At 41.7% G+C, this 21,836-nt stretch overlaps 1 protein-coding gene across 5 annotated transcripts in view; it reads right to left on the bottom strand.

The window, feature by feature from the left end:
- Positions 1-21,836, bottom strand: part of TBC1D4 (TBC1 domain family member 4) — a 183,958-nt gene that overhangs the window by 66,117 nt on the left and 96,005 nt on the right. For 3 of the 5 annotated variants that reach the window (XM_058670648.1, XM_058670649.1, XM_058670651.1), the window contains exons 2-8: positions 17,708-18,280; positions 16,249-16,338; positions 12,287-12,391; positions 5,865-5,997; positions 1,340-1,431; positions 932-1,042; positions 454-501 (exon numbers count right to left, since the gene is read on the bottom strand). In XM_058670648.1, the coding sequence (XP_058526631.1) occupies positions 454-501; positions 932-1,042; positions 1,340-1,431; positions 5,865-5,997; positions 12,287-12,391; positions 16,249-16,338; positions 17,708-18,280 (1,152 nt within the window). The remainder of the gene's footprint in view (positions 1-453; positions 502-931; positions 1,043-1,339; positions 1,432-5,864; positions 5,998-12,286; positions 12,392-16,248; positions 16,339-17,707; positions 18,281-21,836) is intronic. The other 2 variants (XM_004577424.3, XM_004577428.3) reach the window with 1 other exon arrangement.

The raw sequence follows: 21,836 nt of genomic DNA, 5'->3' as shown, positions 1-21,836 counted from the left end.
TGGAAGCATCAGAATGATGCTCAAGGGCTCTGGCACCTGCCAACCACATTAGAAATTTAGATGAAATTTCAGACTCCTGGAAATTACCAAGCCCTGTCAATTGCAGCCATCTGAGGAGTGAATTAGCAGATGGAAGAACTCTCTTTCTGTCTATCCTCATTCCCAACAGTACAAGTTTTGTATGTGTATGTATGTTTGTGCATGTGTGTATGCCACTCTACCTTTTAAATAAATAAATCTTTAAAAAAGAAAGCAGGATGATCAAGGGACAGGTGACGTGGTTTGAACACAGTTATACAAAGACTTACACTGAATTAGTGTTATTCATAAAGCCATGACCCTCCTGGACGTCACTGCTGGTGACCTTGCTTTACTCACATGCAGCTAGCACTAAATTCTAAGCCACATGCACAGAGATGTCATTCTTGGGTCTGTTGCTGGGGAGACACTTACACGACACTCCTGCTGTTCTGCTCCTTGCTTTTCACCATCTGAGCTAAGCTTTTGAAGAAATAAAATATCCATGTGAAATTTAAATAAAAGAATAGATTACTATGACCAACAAATGAATGTTAATTCTACTTCATGCATACTTATTACTGCCATTTTATTTAAAAATTCAAATTCCCTTACATTTTCACACTACTGCTATTTCATCTCAAGATGCCAATGCAGACAAAAATATCCTGCCAAATTTCTAAAATGCTAATATATATAATACCATATATATGGTATATATTAACATATATATATGTATATATATATATGTATATATATATATGTGCTAAAAGGACTTCTACCCTAAAGAAGATAACAGCACAAAGTGGAAAACAAAAAAACAAACAGGAAAAAAATCCTTCTTTTCTCATTTCTGTGGCATTTTGAGTAAACTCACAAAGAAAATGATGTCAAGAAGAAAATAGCTCCTTACCGATGGGCCTTCTCCAATGTGCGTGTGTGTTTTCTGCTTGGCTTCACACAGCTGCCTCAAGTGTAAAATCACAAGCTCATTTTCTTCTTGGTCACTGACCGGCTTCATTTTCTGTTGAGTAAACAAACCAAGAGCACAGTTTGCCAACACGACCCCCGTCCTCCTCCTTTATTTCCTTGGTTTGATGGGGCAAACAACAACAGCTGAGAGTTCTCACTGTGCTCAGATACAAAAGTGGCAAGGATGCTCTAGTTCTACCACACAGGATTAGAGGACATTTAAGGGTCACTTCAGAGAAGAGACAGGAATGCTGTGTCTTCTCTGTCACTTCAGAGACACAGAAGGAAATCACAGAACTAGATCCCATCCTCACTCCTTTTTACTTCTGAGAAAACCAAAGGACCCTACCTGTACTCGTTCAAAGATGTCGGCTTGCTCATTGTCCAACAGGGATGACAGGTGCCTCTGGATCACCAGCTTGGCTCTTGGAGGATATAGACCTAAGTGAAATGAAGAGGGACAGCATGGAATAGGGGTAAGCAGCAGAGATCTAAATGTATATAAGATATCACACTTCAACTCTTTCCCAAAAATTCCCAATTTAGATCTTCTCAGAGACAGTGATAGAAAGTCAATGAAAAACCTCTCTATTGCCCCTTCAAGTGATCCTAGAGTTAGAATTACTAACAAAACCATACCCAAGTGATTCCAACCACAACCAAGTACTACTTAACATATTTAGACCAGCAAGTTCAGCCACTGAAGAGACTCACAGGTGAATTAGCATGGCACTAAGATTTGGCATAAATGAGTTTACAACCTGACATTAATAATAATAAATGAGATTTGGGGTGGGGTTGGTCTTGCACTTAAGAAATGAATTCCACATGGGAATGCCTGGATCTATGTCCCAAGTCCAGTTCCCAGACTGGCTTCCCACACATGCTGCAAAGCAGTAGGGGCTCGCTCCAGTAATTGGGTCCCAGACACCTCCATGGGGGCGTCAGAGATTCCACACTCTTGACTTAAATCCTGTATAGAAAGCCTGACCCAATGGACGAGCCGTGGCTGGGCTGAAACATCCAACAGCAAGAACCAGAATGGGTTGAAGGCCAGTCAGGAAAAGCCACTGTTCCTACTAGCACAGGAGGTGAACTGAGTAGGGCTGGCCCATGGACCCACTGGTATGCGTGAAACCTGGCACTCGGAGGGGTTCTGATGGAGGAGCCTGGGCAAATCCTCTGGCAGGACACAGATCCTGCAGGTAAGCGCAAGAAGCATGGAGGGAAACAGCCCAGAATAGGCCATGGAAAGTTTCCCACTGGCATACATTTGGCAAGGGTCGGGGGCAGACCAGGCTGAATCAGTTCACGTCATCCACTGGCAAATGCGAGCACCAGAACAGAGTGTGGGTCGAACCAGGTTCGGTCGCAACAAAAACCAGTGCACAATACGAATACCAGGGTGAGGGTACCTGTACCAGATGTGACTGCAGCACCCAACCAGCATGCGTGTGAGAATCAGGAAGGGAGGGGGTGGAGCCAGCAGGGGAATATGGGGTGGTTCCCTTGCTGACAGCTACTCCCACTGGAGAGCATGAGCTGGGATGGGGGCAGACCAGACTAAGCAGGGCTACAACACCTGTGTGCCTCATGTGGACCAGATCAGGGAAAAGCCAGGCTGGGCTGATTATTCCTACTGGTGCAAACAAAATTAGAGTGGGTGAGGGTTGTTGGGGCTTAGCCACAGCACCAGCTGGCAGAAGCTGGCACTGGAGGCTAATTCTGTCAAGTCAAACCACAGAACTACCTGGAGAGCGCATAATCCGGAAGTGAGAGAGACCTGGGAGGGAAATAGTGGGCTCCTCCCTCTTGGGTTACCACCCTCCATAGAAGGGCACAAAAACTAGGACAGGGGCTGGGGTGGCTAGACAGAGAGGCACTCAACAACATCCGTGAGCTGGTTAGATGGAACAAGGTTTTAATACCCTTTGACATGTATGAGAGCAGAATGGGATGTGGGACAGACTGGACTAGTCTGCCACACAAACTGGCAAACCAGGGTAGGGGGAGTGTCTGGTGGGGGTTATTGTGGGTCGCTCTGACTAGGCTGCAGCTCCCACTGGTCTATGTGAGGGCCGAGTATATGCTGGGCACAGCCAGGCTGGACTGCAAACACCCATTGGGTCCAGTGGAAGACAGGGATGGAAACAGAACCAACCCAGCAATTGTAACCACCAGCTGATCAGGGCAATGGACTGTGCCGGGCCCTGTACCTGCTAGTACAAACAAGAATCTGGGAACACCTCACACAAAGTTTCTTTGGGGATCCCCCCAATCGAAATGGTGGACTCAGAACCCTAACCAAGAAAAGACAGAGGACAGAACAGGTCAATCAACCACCTCAGCTTTTGTTGGCAGCGAAATACTGGACAAATGGAGACTCTATGATGGACTATGTCAATCAGTGGATTCTCCAATGACCTCATCATGCTTGGAGTGGCGAGATTGGCAGCAATTCATAACTGGTGAACCATCACAACCACTTGAGCAAGTAATCTCAGAGCATGCCCCACATCTGGGACCTGGAGTGGGTGGTAGACTGGGTGGGGCTTTTCCTTCAATATCCACTTTACCTCAGATATATGATGGAAACAATATGGAAATTATAGTCTTACCCACTTTCCTATAGACCTTGTACCTTTTTACCCTAATTAACTATGTAAAGATTGTCAAAAATACAGTAAAAAAAGACAAACAAACAAAAAAGATTGGTTTTACTTGAAAGGGAGGGGGAATGGAGAGAAAGAGAGAGAGAGGTCTTGCATTTACTGATTTATGCTCTAAATGCTCACAATGGCCAGAGCTGGGCAAATCCAAAGCTTGGAGCCAGGAGCTTCCTCCAGGTCTCCCACATGGGTTGGAGCCCAAGGCCTTGGACCACTCTCCTCTGTTTTCCCATCTAAGGGAAGGTATCTCGATCAGAAGTGGAACAGTCGGAACTTAAACTGGTGCCCATATGAGATACCAGTGCCACAGGTGGAGGATTAGCCTGCCTGTTGGCCCCTAAATATTTTTAAATCTTTCTCTTTAACTTCTCCAAATATGATCCTTCTTATTACTTCAGACCTTGTGCCTAAGCAGAGAATTCACACTGCTACCTCTACACTGCAAGAAACAGATGGCTTCAAGACAGCTTGGCCCCAAGAGTCCTTATTTTCTTAGAGACAAGTTATTTATTGCTTTGGAAACAGATTGTGTGTGTGTAAGGTATGTATGTATGTATATTATAGATATTTATATATATATAGATATACAGATAGATACTTCAAATAGTTACCAGAAAATTCATCTTATGACAGAACTATGCATGAATTGCACAAAAGAAATTTATGTTTTAATTCTGCTTTTCCAAAAACTTTCTTAAGTACTCTTGTATATATTATTCTATTCATCCAAGTACAGCATATGTTATTTATGTTATTCAGAAAGTCATTTTTCATTAACAATTTTAAGATCCATTCACAGTGACCTAGTCTTCAAATGGACTCCCATTATCACTGCATTATATGAACATAATTCAATTATGAACATTTATACCCTTTTCAATTTTCCATTGTTCACAAATCATACAGCATTGACAATATCACCTCTCTTTCCTAATAAGAATTTTTTTTACCAAGATAGTACTTCTGGTTAACAGGATTCAAGTCACAAAATGACTATACCAATTTTTACTTTCATCAGTACTATATAAACATATTATTATACTTACAATTTCCAATTTCTCCAGCAGTTAATCAGATGGATATCTGATTGCTTTCATTTTTATTTCATTTTTATTTCCAGTGAAGTTCATTATCATCTCATTGTTAATACAGGCCTTTTAATTTTCTCTTCTGATAAGTTTGTGGGTTTTTTAAAATGGGTTGTACAATTTCCTACTGGGTTGTTTTATCTATTCCTTAGAAACTTCTTACATATTAAGCATTCATAAAATGCTTCAGATGCATAAAAATGTATTGTGCAAATGCTAAACATTAAAAATGACTATTACATCAAAATGGCCTTGGATAACAGGTTGTGTGGCTACTCAGTAAATACACCTGTCAGCCTTAAACTATTGTCTTATTTTCTTCTAGTGTATTCCTCTCTGCTCTCTGACTGAACTGGACTTACTTCCTCACTTGCCTGTCTCCCACTCCAGGCAGTGAACTTTCTAGAAGCATGGCCCATGTCTCGATCACCTGTGCATCCACAGTTGCTAGCATATTTCCTCGTCCATGGCAGACATTAAACAGTGTTTAATTCATTCTCTTTCTTCATTCATGTAATAGTTTGCAACTTGATCTTTGGTAAAAGACAATGAGAATGAAGGAAAGTCAGTGGGCTTCCTCTCCCTCTCCGCCTCCATGCTCCATTTCAGAGTGCAAATCGGTTTTAAAGATCTCACCTTTATCATCTCTATCATTCACAAATGTCCCTCACAAGCCAGGAGAGTTTCATTACAATCCTAAACTTTCACAGAAAAGAGGATATGATCAAGAGGGGAAGAGGAAAAGAATGAAAAAAAAATGGCCAACATTCTGTGATGGCTTTGCTTTTCATTCATTCACTAAATATTTGGTCAGTTCCCATTGAAAAGAGAGCAGTCTTAGGAGGTGTGGGAAACACAAATCTTTTCCTTGAGTTTGCTGTCAGAAGGAAAACAAGAGAGAGAGAGATCAAACAGAAAAAGAAAAGAAAAAGGAGAGAAAGAAAGTCAAGCACCTAGCTGAGACTGACAGCACACTCAAATTTGACTGGACATGAGAAATGACTCTGAGTTCTTGCTTCACACAGACACAAAGGCCTATTCAGGGAGAGAAGGGACTTTCTCATTTCCCCAGTGCCAAAGCAAACTCCTCTCCTGCCAAGGCCACATTGTACTGTACCTTCGATCCTTTCACAGAGCTTGTGCAGAGAGTGCATTGGGCAGGCCTCACACAGTTTAATCTGAGTCTTGGCACTCTGCAGGGCAGCAGCAGTACTGAAAGCCTGTTTCAGAGTCAGCATGACCTCATCCACCTACAAGAAGGAACAAGACTCAGGTCTACAAAAGTGTGCTTTCATGGTAGCATGAAAAACCCGACAGCAATGGGAGCCATTGTCCATACTACGTCAAAACTCATAGGGTTGTGATGATACAGTGCTGGCAGATAGAATATTAAGTATTGAAGTTATACACACACAATTGAGAGCTAGATGAAATAAGGCCATTTCAATGTATGTAATGATACTGATCATTTACTAGACTGTAATATTCAATTGCACTAAAGGTTATGGTATCATAAAACATTAGCAAATCAGGTCTTTGTTTAATTAAATGTTTGGTTTATCAGATAGAGACCCCTTTAGAAGTTGTGTCTGTCACACACATGGAGCAAGAAAATAGGTTCAACAATCACTTGTGCTAACGGCTATCTATTTACTTTATCCTGCTAGGTCACTATCATTATCAAAATAAAACACTGCTTAAGTGAATTTCTGAGTAGAATATCAGCTTAATCTAAAAAGCGGAGGGGTGGGGAAGCCTAGAAGTGTTGTTGGTCTTAGCTCTACAGCTTCTGGTTTATCATTCCATTTATAATTGTGACACAAAGATCTTCACACCGACTGTGGAGATAACCACAAAGACTCAGGATTCAGTCAGCAGCTTGCAAACTGCCAGCTCACTTCTTTCCTGCTCTCCCATGGATCCGATCAAGACACCTGAAATTAGCTTTCTATTTAAAAGCAACAAAGAGTGCTTGCATGCACACTGTTAAAGCAACCTTCTAATTTCTGTTTTAGAACGTCAATGTCAGGTGTCATTTCCACACATGTTGTAGAATTTAGAGCTGATTTCAGAGTCTGCACTGGAGAGCTATTGGGTACTCAGGATTTCATGTGAACTAGCTTTGATTTTCAAATCCATTTACTATGCATGGGATGCCATTTTTTTTTTTTTACTTTCTATCTTCTTTTCTACTGTGGTCTAATTTAAAAGTACATTTTTATTTAAAAGAGTTAATCCACTTCTATTTTGTCAGTTTATGAGGAACCTGGAATAAACAGAAGCCTAGCTCTTCTAAAATAACTGAAAGATCAAACTGTAAACAGACAGCTATTATCATTTTATCTTATGATATTATCAGCCTGAAAAGGACATGAATAATTTCACATTGTCTTATAAAAAGAGATAAATCATTCATAAAATACATTATTTTAAACTGTAATTACAGAATATAGATTTGTAATACTTGGGAACAAAAGCATGAAACATTTAATGCTGTTGCAATTTTATTTCTTTTGTTATATATTCAAAATGATTTAAGAAATGTTCATTTATTTCTATTTTATTTTTCATTTAGTTCAGACATGGAAAATGTTACTAAAATGCTTAGTAACTATAATAATTTTCTTACATATTATTGCTGAGTAATAATGCTGCCTATATAAAGGCCTCCAAGTAGGAATATTTTGAGTGTTTTTTTTTCTATTTCCAGAGCTAAACAGGAGGTTATTCTTGAAATATGGGTACCAACTTCTTCCTGCCACAAATATTAATAAAACACTGACTTCTAAATTTTAAATGTTTTTTTTTAATCTAACACTTTTTTCTGAACAGGCTATAAATTCTAAATTGGGATCAGCATAACAAAAAGTTTAAATTAGCAGACTGTAAGTCGTCTAAATATTTCAGTCTAGATACAATATCCAAAAAAATCACAGGTCACATCAAAAGCAAAGAAATGTGCAAAGAAAAATCACTCATATGCAAACAAAAAAAGTTAATATTCTTGGCATTGTTTCACAGAGAATTGAAATCCCAATGAGAATCATGAAATGGAACAAAGCTCAAGTTACTACAGTAGGGGACAGTTCATACTGAAGTTAATACCCAAAAGCACTTATATGCTAAACTTAATATTTTCTATTTTAGAATAAGGCTAATAATCACAAAATGTGTAAGGATACCAAAAAGTAATACAAACTGAGTAGTTTAAATTCTCAAGCTCTCCAATGAAGAAAATTAATCTGAAGTAAGCAAGGAAATGGTCTCCTTTGTGGCCAATCTCCTATCAATAACTTAAAACTTACAATGAACTCCATGCTTATTTCTTTAACTACTAACTCGAGGCAAATTCCTAATTTTCAGTAGCCTTTTGGTTATGCTTCCCTTATTTTGTTTGCTTTTGTGGAAATTACTTGGTCTATAAGTAGCAAAAAGTTGAATACCTTGTTTCAAATTATTCAAACAAATTTTAAAGAAAGCACATTGTTATAGAAATGATATTTCCTAAAAATCTCCGAGTGGACATTTGAAACAGTGTTTAACATGCCACTTGGGATGTTCCATCAGAGTGCTGGCTCATGCCCCAGTCCCTCTGCTTCAAACCCAGCTTCCTGCTGATGTGCACCCGGGGAGGCAGCGGCTGAGGGCTAAACCTCTTGGGTTCTTGTCACCCACATGGGAAACCCGGACTGAGTCCTAGGCTCCTGGCTTCAATCTTGTAGCCTTAGCAGCTGAGGACATTTGGAGAGTCAATCAACAGATAAAAGATCTCTGTCGGTCTATTTGCCTTTCATATAAAGTGAAAATAAATAATTTTTAAGTTTCAATCATTGATTGAACAAGACTAAACTACCTGCCTACAATTATTTCAAGAAAAAAACAAAAGAAAAAAATAAGCAATTACACTTGCAGTACAACTCCCAACATAGCCCGTAAGAATACTACATTGTTTAGAAATTGCTAGCAATTCTTACACAGCAGCAAAAGAAAATGCTATCACATGTCTTTGATGCTCAGAGAAGATAAGTGAGTATGCACAGTTTTGTAATACTTCCCTAAGTGCCAAGCCACAACAATTGTAACAGCACTTGCACTGATAATATTTGACTATTTTCTTTTGTTCAATGTATCAGCTGCTTGAGCCATCTCCTATTAGGCAGGAAATTTACATTTAATCTTCTGTCCAACAAGCAGTTCTGATGCCTCAAGATTCAGTTCAGATAAAACCAGAGTAAACAGGATTTGAACGATCCTAGCATGGGCCTGTTCTTGAAAACAATGCTGCCAAAACTCAAATCCAATACAGCTTCAAGGAACAGGCAGGCATTCACAGCCAGCCCAGTCTGTTGCCTTAGTCACACAGCCTGTTGAGGGAAAATGCATTATGCCCCCAGACCTTCCACTGTTACCGCCAGTTGTGCAAAATTCATTTTACATGCACACAGCCCCCCCCCCAGAAAAAAGGAAAGCTAAAAACACAAACCAAATCCTGTTAAAAGAGATTGGAAATCAGTTTTTGCATAGCTTCTGTTTCAGTCCAAGTTATCCAGTGATTAGAAATTGTTCAAGATTTAGAAAATGATGGCCTACAACAAAGACTAACAAAATCTTTCAGTCTTTCACAAGACAAAGCTCTCAAGCATGTACTACATTGAAGACATTCTAACTCTAAGCAGACACATGATGGTGGGTCCTGTGTGTCTGCAGGAGCTATTAGGGATCTGGGAACTAGGGCTCAGCTGCTGAAAGGCAGTAACCAGGAAAGTCTTCAGCAGGATAAGACAAGGAAGCTGGGGCCCATCAAACCCACAGTTAGAAGGAAAAGGAGCAGCAATCAGAGGGGGTAGAGGCCAGGCTGGCTTTACTGCCAATGAAGCATTAGGAAGGGGAACATGGAAACAAATCACTACAGTAATACCAGAAACCCAAATGGATGAACAGTGTGAACCCCAGAGGCCTGACTACGTACAAGGCATCAAACCTGGTTCCGGCCTCCTCTGACATGCTACTCTGCACTCAAGTGCCACTTCTGAGCCACCAAGGGCCTTCAGAGAGCTTCAACCACTCCCTTAAATCCTGGATTCCCATGCCTGTCCCAGGCCTGCATTAGCCACAGTGTGGAGTAGCAAATCACAGGAGGAGCATTACTGTACCAACCACCCAACCATACTTCTGGTTTAGCACAGAGAACAACTCATGAGCAGCCACAACACTTGTGAAGACACTGTCACAAAATAAAAGGCATGGATGGCATCACTTCTAGAAGAGGGCTCATACCACACAAGAGGAATGAAGCAGCTCAAACTCCTTGCTAAACCATTTAGACCGTTTATCAAACATGAGCCATAAGCTGGGTGATGATAAGGAAATGCAGCGAGAAATCAAACCTAACATCAAGAAGAAAATGTACAGACCATCACAGACAGGGCAACAGTGGGAAGAGAAGTTATTTGGCTTCTCGTATTATTGGCCTAAAGAAAAATAATGTTGTTGGGCCCGGCGGCGTGGCCTAGCAGCTGAGGTCCCTTGAACACACCGGGATCCCATGTGGGCGCCGGTTCTAATCCCGTCGGCTCTACTTCCCATCCAGCTCCCTGCTTGTGGCCTGGGAAAGCAGTCGAGGACGGCCCAAAGCTTTGGGACCCTGCACCCGCGTGGGAGACCTGGAAGAGGTTCCAGGTTCCCGGCATCGGATCGGCGTGCACCGGCTGTTGCGGCTCACTTGGGGAGTGAATCATCGGACGGAGGATCTTCCTCTCTGTCTCTCCTCCTCTCTGTATATCTGACTTTGTAATACAATAAATAAATCTTTAAAAAAAAAAAGGGGGGGGGGGCGGCGGCGTGGCCTAGCGGCTAAAGTCCTCGCCTTGAAAGCCCCGGGATCCCACATGGGCGCCGGTTCTAAACCCAGCAGCTCCACTTCCCATCCAGCTCCCTGCTTGTGGCCTGGGAAGGCAGTTGAGGACAGCCCAATGCATTGGGACCCTGCACCCGCGTGGGAGACCCGGAAGAGGTTCCAGGTTCCCGGCATCGGATCGGCGCACCGGCCGTTGCGGCTCACTTGGGGAGTGAATCATCGGACCCGGAAGAGGTTCCTCTCTGTCTCTCCTCCTCTGTGTATATCTGGCTGTAATAAAATGAATAAATCTTTAAAAAAAAAAAGAAAAATAATGTTGATATTCGGCCAGCAAAAATAAAACAGGGGAGATGGATAAGCAAAACAGTTCCTCTGGGAGTCAATAGGATTGGTGAACAAGATACAGAAGGTGAAAAAAAATGCACTAGGCTTTCTAAACTGAAGAGTTGCATAAATGGTAAGAAATTAAAAATATATATATAGAGAGAGATGATTGGCTTGAAGAAGGCAGGATACAGAATATGGTAGAAAGTTCGGTCTTAGGAGGAGGAGTAAGGGAGGGAAAAATGAAGGTGTTAGTAGCAGAGACTTCAGGGGAGTAGGCCCTAAGTGCAGAGAATGTCACACAATCCTTCTACCAAACTCAGTAGGGCCAGCACATTCCAGGGTTGTATCATTGGCTCTCCTTGGCTCTCATTCTCTTTCTTTCCCTTGGGTGTTCCTCCAATCCCTGCCTTCCGCTATCATATACTTAATCAAAATCCTCAAACGTTGACCTCAAGTCCCGAACTGAGTTTATTTAACAGTGGTCAACTCAATACAACATGTGCATGTTTCACAGGTCTGCTTAATTATCTAGGAGAACAGTACTCACCAGACCTAAGTCACTGGCCACACTGGGAGTGTGGAAAGCAAGAATGAGGCAAGATAATTATAACACACAGAAAGAAACCACAGCAGTGCTGCCTGGCTTATTTGCCTCTGTGTAAATTGCATGTGTTTTCCTGGGAGAAATGTTACAACAAGGATTACACACAAACCCTTCAAAGAATGGGAATGGGATTTCTGAAGATGATGGTACACTGGTTTAAAAAGGAAACAGCACAAGTGGGATAGAAAACAACACTTGGACAGGAAAAAAAATCAATATTTTTTAGTCACCTAAGTATAGTTCCAAGCCTGCCTTGAGTATGTTCTTTCAAACTCCACTGTTTCCATAACACAAAGGAGAATAACTACACTATTAAATCCCAAGGAAATAAAATGAAAGTTAAAATAAGACTGCAAAGAACAAAGCCTTTAAAAACTGAGGTTAGAGTCAACAAAGCAAGAGTGGCTCTCCACTCAGTTGCTGTAAGCACCCTTGACTGGGTGGGAGATGTTACAGTGATTAAGAAAACAGGAAGTCAACAGTCTGCCTTCTCTTCTTCCTTGAGCACTGGGAAAAGTAACAGCTCTTCTTTTCTTAGTCTTTTCCTCCCTTCTAAAAGTACTCATGGTAATATGACTGGGTTTATTAAACATAAGAAAGCCTCTAGCACTCAACATGACCATGAAAATTAGAGTGGCTACTGCTTATGTTGCTTTGAAAGGGAAAATGACATTTCTAGGGGACTCACTTTTGAAGCTTCATTTAGATGATGTAGGCAACAATGTTATCAACAATATATTTGTTCACTTACCAGAGACTCGCTGGCACACTGGAACACATAGCAGATATACTGGCTCAGCCCCGGCTCCGCAGACTCCCGACAGATAAAGCCAAAGTGATCAACGTGCTTTATACCCTAAATGGAAGGGAAAATACAATTTGGGGCTTAGGGGAATCTGTCCTTTTTTTTTTTTAAGATTTATTTATTCTTATTGCAGAGTCAGATTATATATATATATATATATATATATATATATATATATATATATATATATATACACACACACATACACACACATACACATACAGAGAGGAGGAGAGACAGAAAGAAATATCTTCCATCCGATGATTCACTCCCCAAGTGACCACAACAGTCAGTGCTGCACCAATCCGAAGCCAGGAGCCTAGATCCTTTCCCAGGTCTGCCACACGAGTGTAGGGTTCCAAGGCTTTGGGCCGTCCTCAACTGCTTTTCCAGGCCACAAGCAGGGAGCTGGATGGGAAGTGGGGCTGCCAGGATTAGAACCAATGACCATGTGGGATCCCAGTGCGTTCAAGGTGAGGACTTTAGCCGCTAGGCCACAGCACTGGGCCTGAATCTGTCCTTTTAATAACAGTATTGGAACTGTTAGTTCTACACTCTGTCAGTTTCATGAACCTGTGCTTCACACTGACAGGCAACGTGACATCACAGCAAACCCACGTGATGGCCTGATGATACACAAGTGAGGGGGAGAACAGCTAAGATTGTTTCTGAGGAATACTCTGTGACTCGGGGCCACAGGAGGAAAAACAGGAATGGCCTGATGATACACAAGTGAGGGGGAGAACAGCTAAGATTGTTTCTGAGGAATATTCTGTGACTCAGGGCCACAGGAGGAAAAACAGGAATGGCCTGATGATACACAAGTGAGGGGGAGAACAGCTAAGATTGTTTCTGAGGAATACTCTGTGACTCGGGGCCACAGGAGGAAAAACAGGAGTGGCCTGATGATATACAAGTAACTCCACGCTGGCAAGGAATGCAGTTTTGAATTTACTGATTTCTTGGTCAAATGATTAACCATAAACCCTATTCTTCCCTATGAGGGGGCTAAGGATCTAAGAAGTGCACCTGACAATACTAGAATTAAATGGCATACAATCCCTAAAGTATGCATGAAAATACCAGCATGTTTGTCTACTTCTAAATAGCCAAGGAGTCATACTGTTCAGAACTGATAGATGTTGAAATAATTGCAAGTGTTGGTCCACATTCATGCATCAGTGTGCTTTCCAGGCAAGATAAACTCAGTAATATTTATTAGAAATGTAACTCTCATCAGTTTGAATACATACACATCAATAAGTACAGAATACATTACTATTTTAATGGGACAAATTTTATTTGAAAAGCCAGGTAGCTAAAAATTTTACAGCTGTCCCTGAAATCCCCTAAACCTAAGTGAAAAGGAAAAACAGTCTTTAGAGTCACATGGACATGTGCTTAAGTCTTGGGTCAACTGATTTACTAAGTATGAGATATTTTGCTGGAATTATTCCAGAGTTATCTCTGAGGCTCCATTTCTCATTATGAAAAGTAGTAACAGCATCTGTAGTCAGAAATGAGAGTAAACCTAAGATGTGCCAATCACAGTTCCTGGAATGTCTGATAAAGGAGAATCACTAATCTTGTGAAAAAAATTACAATCTATTCAATGGATATAGAAAAAGGAAATCAACTGTGCAACAAGAAAAAGAGAGAAGTAGGGTTGCAATTCATAATGCAACTCTTTAGGGATTTAGAGATCATCTGTTGCTAGCTTAGTACTGACTGGGAAACATTTGAAAACCCCATTAGCCCAGAGAGTCTTCAGGCCACGGCAAGATTTCTGGGAAAGTGTATCTATCACTTCTTTATTGCACATACTTGCTGGGCAATACTTGTTGGGCCCTACAAGTATGTGACAGAAACTTCTGTAGGTGTACAGTGTTCAATACCAGGCCTGTTCCTGAGTCCAGACACATGCTACCAGTTTGCTGCGGTGCACAAAAGACACAAGGACAGGCCCATTCGGTAAATAACACAGCGTGACCCCTTGCCTTTACACAGATTAAAGCCTTTCCACAGATTTCTCTCATGCTTTTAATTCTCTTTCTGATTCAGAATATATCATAAAAACTCACCTTTAAAAAGTAGTAAAACATGGTCCCAGTGCTGTAGCCTAGTGGCTAAGTCTTCACTTTGCACAGCTTGGGATCCCATATGGGTGCCGGTTCTAACCCTGGCCGTCCCACTACCCATCCAGCTTCCTTCATGTGGCCTGGGAAAGCAGTCGAGGATGGCCCAAAGCCTAGGGAACCCTGCATGTGCATGGGAAATCCATGAGAGGCTCCTGGCTCCTGGCTTCCGATCAGCACAGCTCAGGCCATTGTGGCTGCTTGGGGAGTGAATCAATAGACAGAAGATCTTCCTCTCTGTCTCTCCTCCTCTCTGTATATCTGATTTTCCAATAAATATAAAATAAATCTTTTTTAAAAATAAGAATAATAAAACAGAAAAGCAAATTCACATCAGAATTTCCAGTTTTGTACATTTAGTTTGGCTGGCTCTTTTTCTATTATGTTTTTTCCCTTCCTTCTTTTGAATGTTCAGAGAGCACTGCTACCTTCCTCCCGAGGAGGCTGAGAGAGGAAGGGGAGGAAAAGCACAGCTTTGGAGGCTGCCCTCTTGGTGCTCTGGGGAGCAGGAACTACACTGGGCTTCCACAGCACTGGGATTTCAACACTTACTGGGCATCTAACGGTTAAGCTCCAACTTAGCACACCTGATTCTAATGCCTCAAAGACTGATAAGATCCCGAAGCAAAGACACCTGCCACCAGAGCTCACCATGCAGGAATCCGCAGAAAATACGTAATGAAAACAATGTTTAACAAATCCTTTCCCACTAAAGGGAATAGTTTTATGTTAAATGTACATATCCTTTAAATAGAACCTATGAAAGTGTATACATATGTATATATACATATGTATATATGTTTCCTATGTTCAAATATTGGCACAAAAAGTTATTAAAGTAGGAAAAATCTATCTATACAACATAATAGATATGTCTAATAGAAAACATATTAAAACAAAACAGTAGAAGTGAAAACTATTAGCTGACAGAAACAATCAACAAACTGTACAAAAAGCCTCTTGCCATCTTCAAAGAGAGGCATGCCTAAATACCATATCTTTAGCAACACTAAATCCAATACCAAAAAATAAGAAAAAAATCCACAGGTAGTTAGTATTTTTCAATTTTAAGATACAGGCACAAGACACCATCACAAACAGCTCCTTGAAGCCCATGAAGTCCCTGGGCTGACAGATGGCAGGAACTCATCCATGCTGTCTACACATCTAGATCCAGGTAGGCCCACAACTCCATTGATCTTGAAAATGGCTTCTATTTTTATAATAAATTTAATAGACCCAGTCCTCAAATAGATGTTCTAAACTATTACTTAGGGTGCTAGATCATGTCTAATATGCCAATATTGTTCCACAAAGCTGTACCAGTTATTTTACAAAGATTTAAATACATATAGATACAGATAGATTACACATTAAAAGAGTAAAACATCAAATGTGCTTCAAAATTTCCACTAATTTTGGTTGAAAACACTAGCTCCCCTTTCACTCCCCACTAAGAGCAAGCAGGCTCAGTAACACCCCTCAGTTTCAGTGCACAATGTTCTGAGAACATGAACTGTGAAGGTATTTTCAAAAGAATCCCACACACAAAATTCCCACCAATGGAGAAGATCTGATGAAGTGATATTACAAGGATGAAGACGATAAATGTTGCTACTGGTACAAACACATAGGCACTTGGATAAAAACTACTTATCTTAAAAAAGAAAAATTAATAAGGTGAACATGTAAGTGGTTTGAGCCTAGTTATTTCATGGTTAGTCATGAAACACAACTGAGCTGATTTCATCAAATACCATGTTTGCTACATACCTGAGAACAAGAAGAGATGTCTTTAAAATTCTTTTCTAGAACAACTGATTTAGTGTCTGGACTGATAAGGTTAATCTCAAATCGTCCAACCTTAAAGATAAAAGCAATCTAATTAGTTCCAATTCACAAAACCCAATATGTACTCTACACTTAAATATTTTAATGACTAGGAAATATTCAAATACAATATACCAAATACACCCATTTCATACTCTTACCAACATGCAAACAACCAATATTTTAACCCCAACCTTACGCTGCCGCAAAACATTTCTTCTCCTTATCAAAAAATAATGGGAATTAAATTGGTCTTAAATGGTAAGCTCTGAAAAAATCTTTTCAGATTAGAAATATGTGTCTTTTCAAAAACTAAGCAAACTTTCTCTACTCCTTAAGGTCTGAAAGTATCAATTATTTCTATCCATACTTGCTTCTAAATGATCTACAAGATGACATATTCAATTGGGCTAATCAGTGGGATTTAAAAAGAAAAGAAATGTTACTAGCAAGAACTGAGAATTGTTAAGAAAAAGAAGAAAACTGATGGCCTTAAGGGAAAAATTTAGTTAATATATTAAGGAAAAGACTAGAGATGCTTTTATTACATTCCTAAAGCTAAAAAACAAAAATATTAACTTCTGAAAAAAAAACTATACACTGGGACTGTTTGTCAAGGTATGCTTCGAAATTTCCTTAGCAGATCTTCTTTAAAATAGCACTTTTTTTCAAGAAAATTACATTTTACAAGCTGAGGATTAAATTAAATATCCTCCATAAGGTATTATAACAAATAAAATACTTTTAAGTGAAATTTACACATTATCTGTATGCCTGTGCATTCAAAAATTACTTTTAGATTTAAGAATTATGTTACCCCAATAGCACAGCTTGCATCAAACTGTTTCAATATCGAATCCAGGAAATTATCAGGTCAAAGCTGTGTCTTCACACTTCCCTGCTATGTGTAAACTGGTGTGTTCTATTCTGAAAATACATCTGTGAGTCTCTAGACTTTTCGATTCCTCTCTAGAAAAAAAAAATCTTATCTTTTCTCTATGCCAAACCACATTCTATAAGATGCGCATCTATCCGTCTGTGCGAACTTGGTCCTCTGTGACTTTGTTTTAAATTTTTATCAGAGGCAATCAACCAGAGGCGAATGCTGGCCACGGGGATCAAGCGGAATGCCTTCGTCTTGGGGTCTTGTGTCTTTCCAACTGCCTCTTTCTCCTCCTCTCCTGTCCTGCTGTGTTTGCCCCCCTTGTCCCTTCTCTACTTGATGTGCGCTGTGCCTTTTGTTTTGTTTTTCAGAGGGAGGACCACAGCAAAGTGAAACAACGAACTCTGCTCGTCCTGAACCCTGTGGACACATCAAATGAAGCAGCAGTAAGAGGAGCTGGACACCCAGCCGCTGTCTGGCCCCTTCTGACGCAGTCTCCGCTGGCACTGTCAGCCCTACCTGGAACAGCATCGTTCTGTTCTTCTGGGAATCCGAGGGCTGCACATGGCTGGGCGCACTTGCGTGCCTCCTGCGCGGCTGTGCTATCTGGCTGCTCTCATGGACTTTCTTTTGCAGGACTCCGGTAACACTGCTGCATCGAGACCGAAACTCCTGCTGTTCGTCGAAGCCAGAATCTTCCAAAATCCGCTCAGGGAAGCAAAGCCGAGAGCTGGGCTGTGCAGGCTGACTGGGTGCAGCGGGCAGTCCAGGGTGGGTGTCCATGTCATCTTCAGCCTCCTCTTGCAGGGTGTCTCTGGGGACCCGGGGCACTTCAGCCTCTGGAGCCACCAGGTCCTCGCTGGGGTCAGCCTGGAGCCTCCGGCGCTGCTGCTCATGCAGGCTGAACTTTTCGATGCAGTCATCAATGAGACTGGATGGTGCCTTCTTGTGGGTCACAATCACCTTCCCACAGTACAGGACCTCAAACTTCTGAGAGTTGTAAAAGGCATCCTCATTGTCCTTGCTGGGTTTGGCATCCTCCTTCATGGCAGCTTTGGATAATTGCCTTATACTGCTGATAACATCAGGGACCTGGGGAAAAGGTGAGAACCCTCATTTTAGCTGAACTGTTTAAGGGATCATTTATGTTTACCTAGACTTTTAATCACAGGAATGAATTTTCATTCTACATGACAGAATAGAGAAGAAACAGACCCCATACCATGTAGATCATAGATTGATACTAACAAAACATCAAGGTCAAATTTTTAAAATCAATGAAAATTAGCAGTAACATTTTTCCATTTTAAATAAATGTATCTCTGCAAAACTGTGAGAGTCAACAAGCCACTACCTGTTTTAATAAGCTATAATGTAATTTTGATTGCTTTTAAAAGTGTTTACAGTGTTCAGTGTTGTGGCACAACAAGCAAAGTCACTACCTGAGATGGCAACATCCCATATTATATCCCAGCTGCTCTACTTCTCATTCAACTCTCAATTAATGGCCTGAGAAAAGCCGGAGATGATGGCCTAAGTGTGTGGGCCCCTGCCATCTACATGGGAGACCTAGATGAAGCTCTGGCTCCTGGTTTTACCCTGGTCCAGTGTTGGCAATTGGGCCATTTAGGGATTGAAACAGTAGATGGAACATTTCAGTCTCTCCCATTTCCCTCTATAACTTGACTTTCAATCTTTAGAACACAACTAAATAAAAGTGTTCATGAATCTCAGCTGAAAGAACCAAAGTTCCAATAATGGGAATAATATAAATTTTCTGGTGAGCCTATGAAAACTCAGAACCCCTCATCAGCCTTAGCTCTCAGGGACAATGCAAACTTGAGTTGCCATAAGCTCAACACCCATGATAGCCAGCAACAAGAAAGACCGAGGGCAGCAAGGCTACACAGTATGGGGACTCTCAGGCACCACACGTATAGGAGCTAAGTGACACAACACCTTTAGAAACCTGGCCATTTCTCAGAAGTCCAAAAAAGTCCTACTCAGAACCCAAAAGAATTATCTTAAGGACTGGGAAAATAAACATAAAAATCTGAGCACCTTAGATCATTATCCTCTAAAACTGGACACAATCCAATATCCATCAACAAGTGAATGAACCAATTGTAGTACATTTGGGACCAGCACAATGGCTCAGTGGCTAAATCCTTGCCTTGCAAGCACCAGGATCCCCTCCAGGCAGCAGTCCATGTTCTGGCAGTGCCATGTCCCTTCCAGCTCCCTGTTTATGGCCTGGGAAAGCAGTAGATGATGATCCAAGGCCCTGGGACCCTGCACACATGTGAGAGACCCATAAGAAGCTCCTGGCTCCTGTCTTCTGATCAGCTCAGCTCCAGCAGTATGGCCACTTGGAAAACAAACTAGCAAATGTAAGATCTTCATCTCTCATTCTGTAAATCTGATCTGCCTTTCCAGTAAAAACTACATAAACTATATTTTTTAAAGTTTTAACAATTCAGTGCATTCATGAAATGGATTGTTTACTCTCCATCATCTATAGTTTACTTCAATAGCCTCTTATTGGTTCCCTTGTTCCTCTAACCTATTCTCAAAAACCAAAATTCATCCTGTAAAACTTCAGTCATATTACTTTACAGAATCAAAATACTATAATCCAAATATGCTTAACAGTGTTAACATATGTCAACATATCGACTGATTTGAGCTAAAAAAGTGCTTGGAAAAATCAGATCCCAAAAGGGCACTTTGATCTTTCTTTTGCTTCCTGAATGAAGGAGATTAAACTCCCAAGTGAAAGGTGCTTTCCATGTGCCAGAAGGAAAGGATACATTCTCATCACCAGTCATAGGAGCCAAGACCAAGGGAAGTCTACCTCCGAACTAATCCCACTGTGATAGATACGGCTCAACACTAACACCTTAGCCCAGACTCATTACCATTTCATATTCACTCTTTTGTCTCATCGTGCTTTCGCATTGTTGTGCTACGTCCAGCCTCATCTGTAAGTTTTTTTTTCTTTAAAAAAATATATTTTTATTCTTAAACAAAGTGGTTTTGTTTCCATTTTAGCAATCTGAATATTTACCAAAACATATTAAACATATTTTTGCAAATTTTTGATTCTGTAATCTTCCTTATTCTTTTTTTTCATTATTAATTATTTTGCATTATGTGACAGCTTCATAGGCTCTGGGATTCCCCCCTCCCCTCCCCGTGCCCCTCCCCCACGGTGGATCCCTCCAACCCGTTGCAGCATTACAGTTCAAATTCAATCAAGATTCTTCCCCTGCAAACAGATGCCAATCACATAATCCAGCTGGTCATTGTCCAGATGGATTGAACAGCTTCTTGGGGAGACTATTTAGCTGCGATCAACCCCTAGTGGTTTTAATATTTCTCTAGTTATGAATCACTGCCAGTCTCGCCACTCCCAGCTCGATGAGGTCGTTGCAGAGTTCACTGGTTGACACTGTCCATCATAGAGTCTTCATTCGCCCAGTTTTCGCTGCCAACATATATCTGAGATGGTTGATTGACCCTTTCTGTCCTCTGTCTTTTCTTGGCTAGGGTTCTGAGTCCAGCTGGTCATCGCCACAATCAGCTTGTAGGTGCAATTCCTGGGCTGGTTTGTTTTCGGACTGGAGTTGCTCTGGAACCAGTGGGTATTGCAGGCTAGGTTGGTTCTGCCTAGCACGTACTCGGCACTTGTATCAACCAGTGGGGGCTGCAGCCTAGTCGGGGCAACCCACAATAACCCCCACTAGGCCCGCCCCCTATCCTGGTTTGCCTGTGTGTATAGCAGACTAGTCCAGTCTGTCCCACATTCCATTTAGCTCTTGTATTTGTCCCTGGGTTTTAAAGCTTAGTTCTAACTAACCAGCTCAGCCATCCAGCCCCCACAGATGTTGTTGAGTTCCTCTCTGTCTAGCCACCCCAGACTCCTTCCAAGTTGTCATGGCCTCCCACGGGAGCAGTGACCCAGAAGGGGGGAACCCATTGTTTCCCTCCTGGGTCGCTCACTGTCCCGGTTTATGCACTTTTCGGGTGGTTCCACGATTTGACTTAACAGAATTAGTCCCCAGAGCCAGCTTCTGCCAGCTGGTGTTGTGGCTAAGTCCTTACACCCCTCATCCATTCTAATTTATGCTTGCCCCAGTAGGGGATAATCTGCTTAGCCTGGCTTTTCCCTGGTCTAGTTCCCATTCGGTGCACAGGTGTTGTAGCCCTGCTTAGTGTGGTCTGTCCCCAAACCAGGCCCACACTCTCCAGTGGGAGTAGCTGTCCGGTGAGGGGACCAGCCCCTAAATTCCCATGCCGGCTCTGCCCCTCCTGGTTCTCACGTGTGCTGGCTGGGCGCTGCGGTCAAATCTAGTACCGGTAACCTCGCCCTGACATTCCACATTGTACACTGGTTTTGTCGCAACCAAACCCAGCCCAACCCACACTCTGTTCTGGTGTTTGGATTTGCCAGTGGACAACATGCACTGATTCAGCCCGGTCTGCCCCCTGTCCCATGCCAAATGTATGCCCGTGGGAAATTTTCCATGGCCCATTCTGGGCTGTTTCCTATTGTGCTTCTTGCGCCAACCTGGAGGGTCTGTATCTTGTCAGAGGAGTTGCCCAGGCACCTCCCTCTGAGCCTCTCCCTTTGCCAAGTTATACGCAT

Source organism: Ochotona princeps, chromosome 12, assembly GCF_030435755.1.
Source record: "Ochotona princeps isolate mOchPri1 chromosome 12, mOchPri1.hap1, whole genome shotgun sequence".
NCBI lineage: Eukaryota > Metazoa > Chordata > Mammalia > Lagomorpha > Ochotonidae > Ochotona > Ochotona princeps.
Note: the sequence above shows the minus strand (reverse complement) of the source record. Positions and strands in the feature narration are given on the sequence as shown.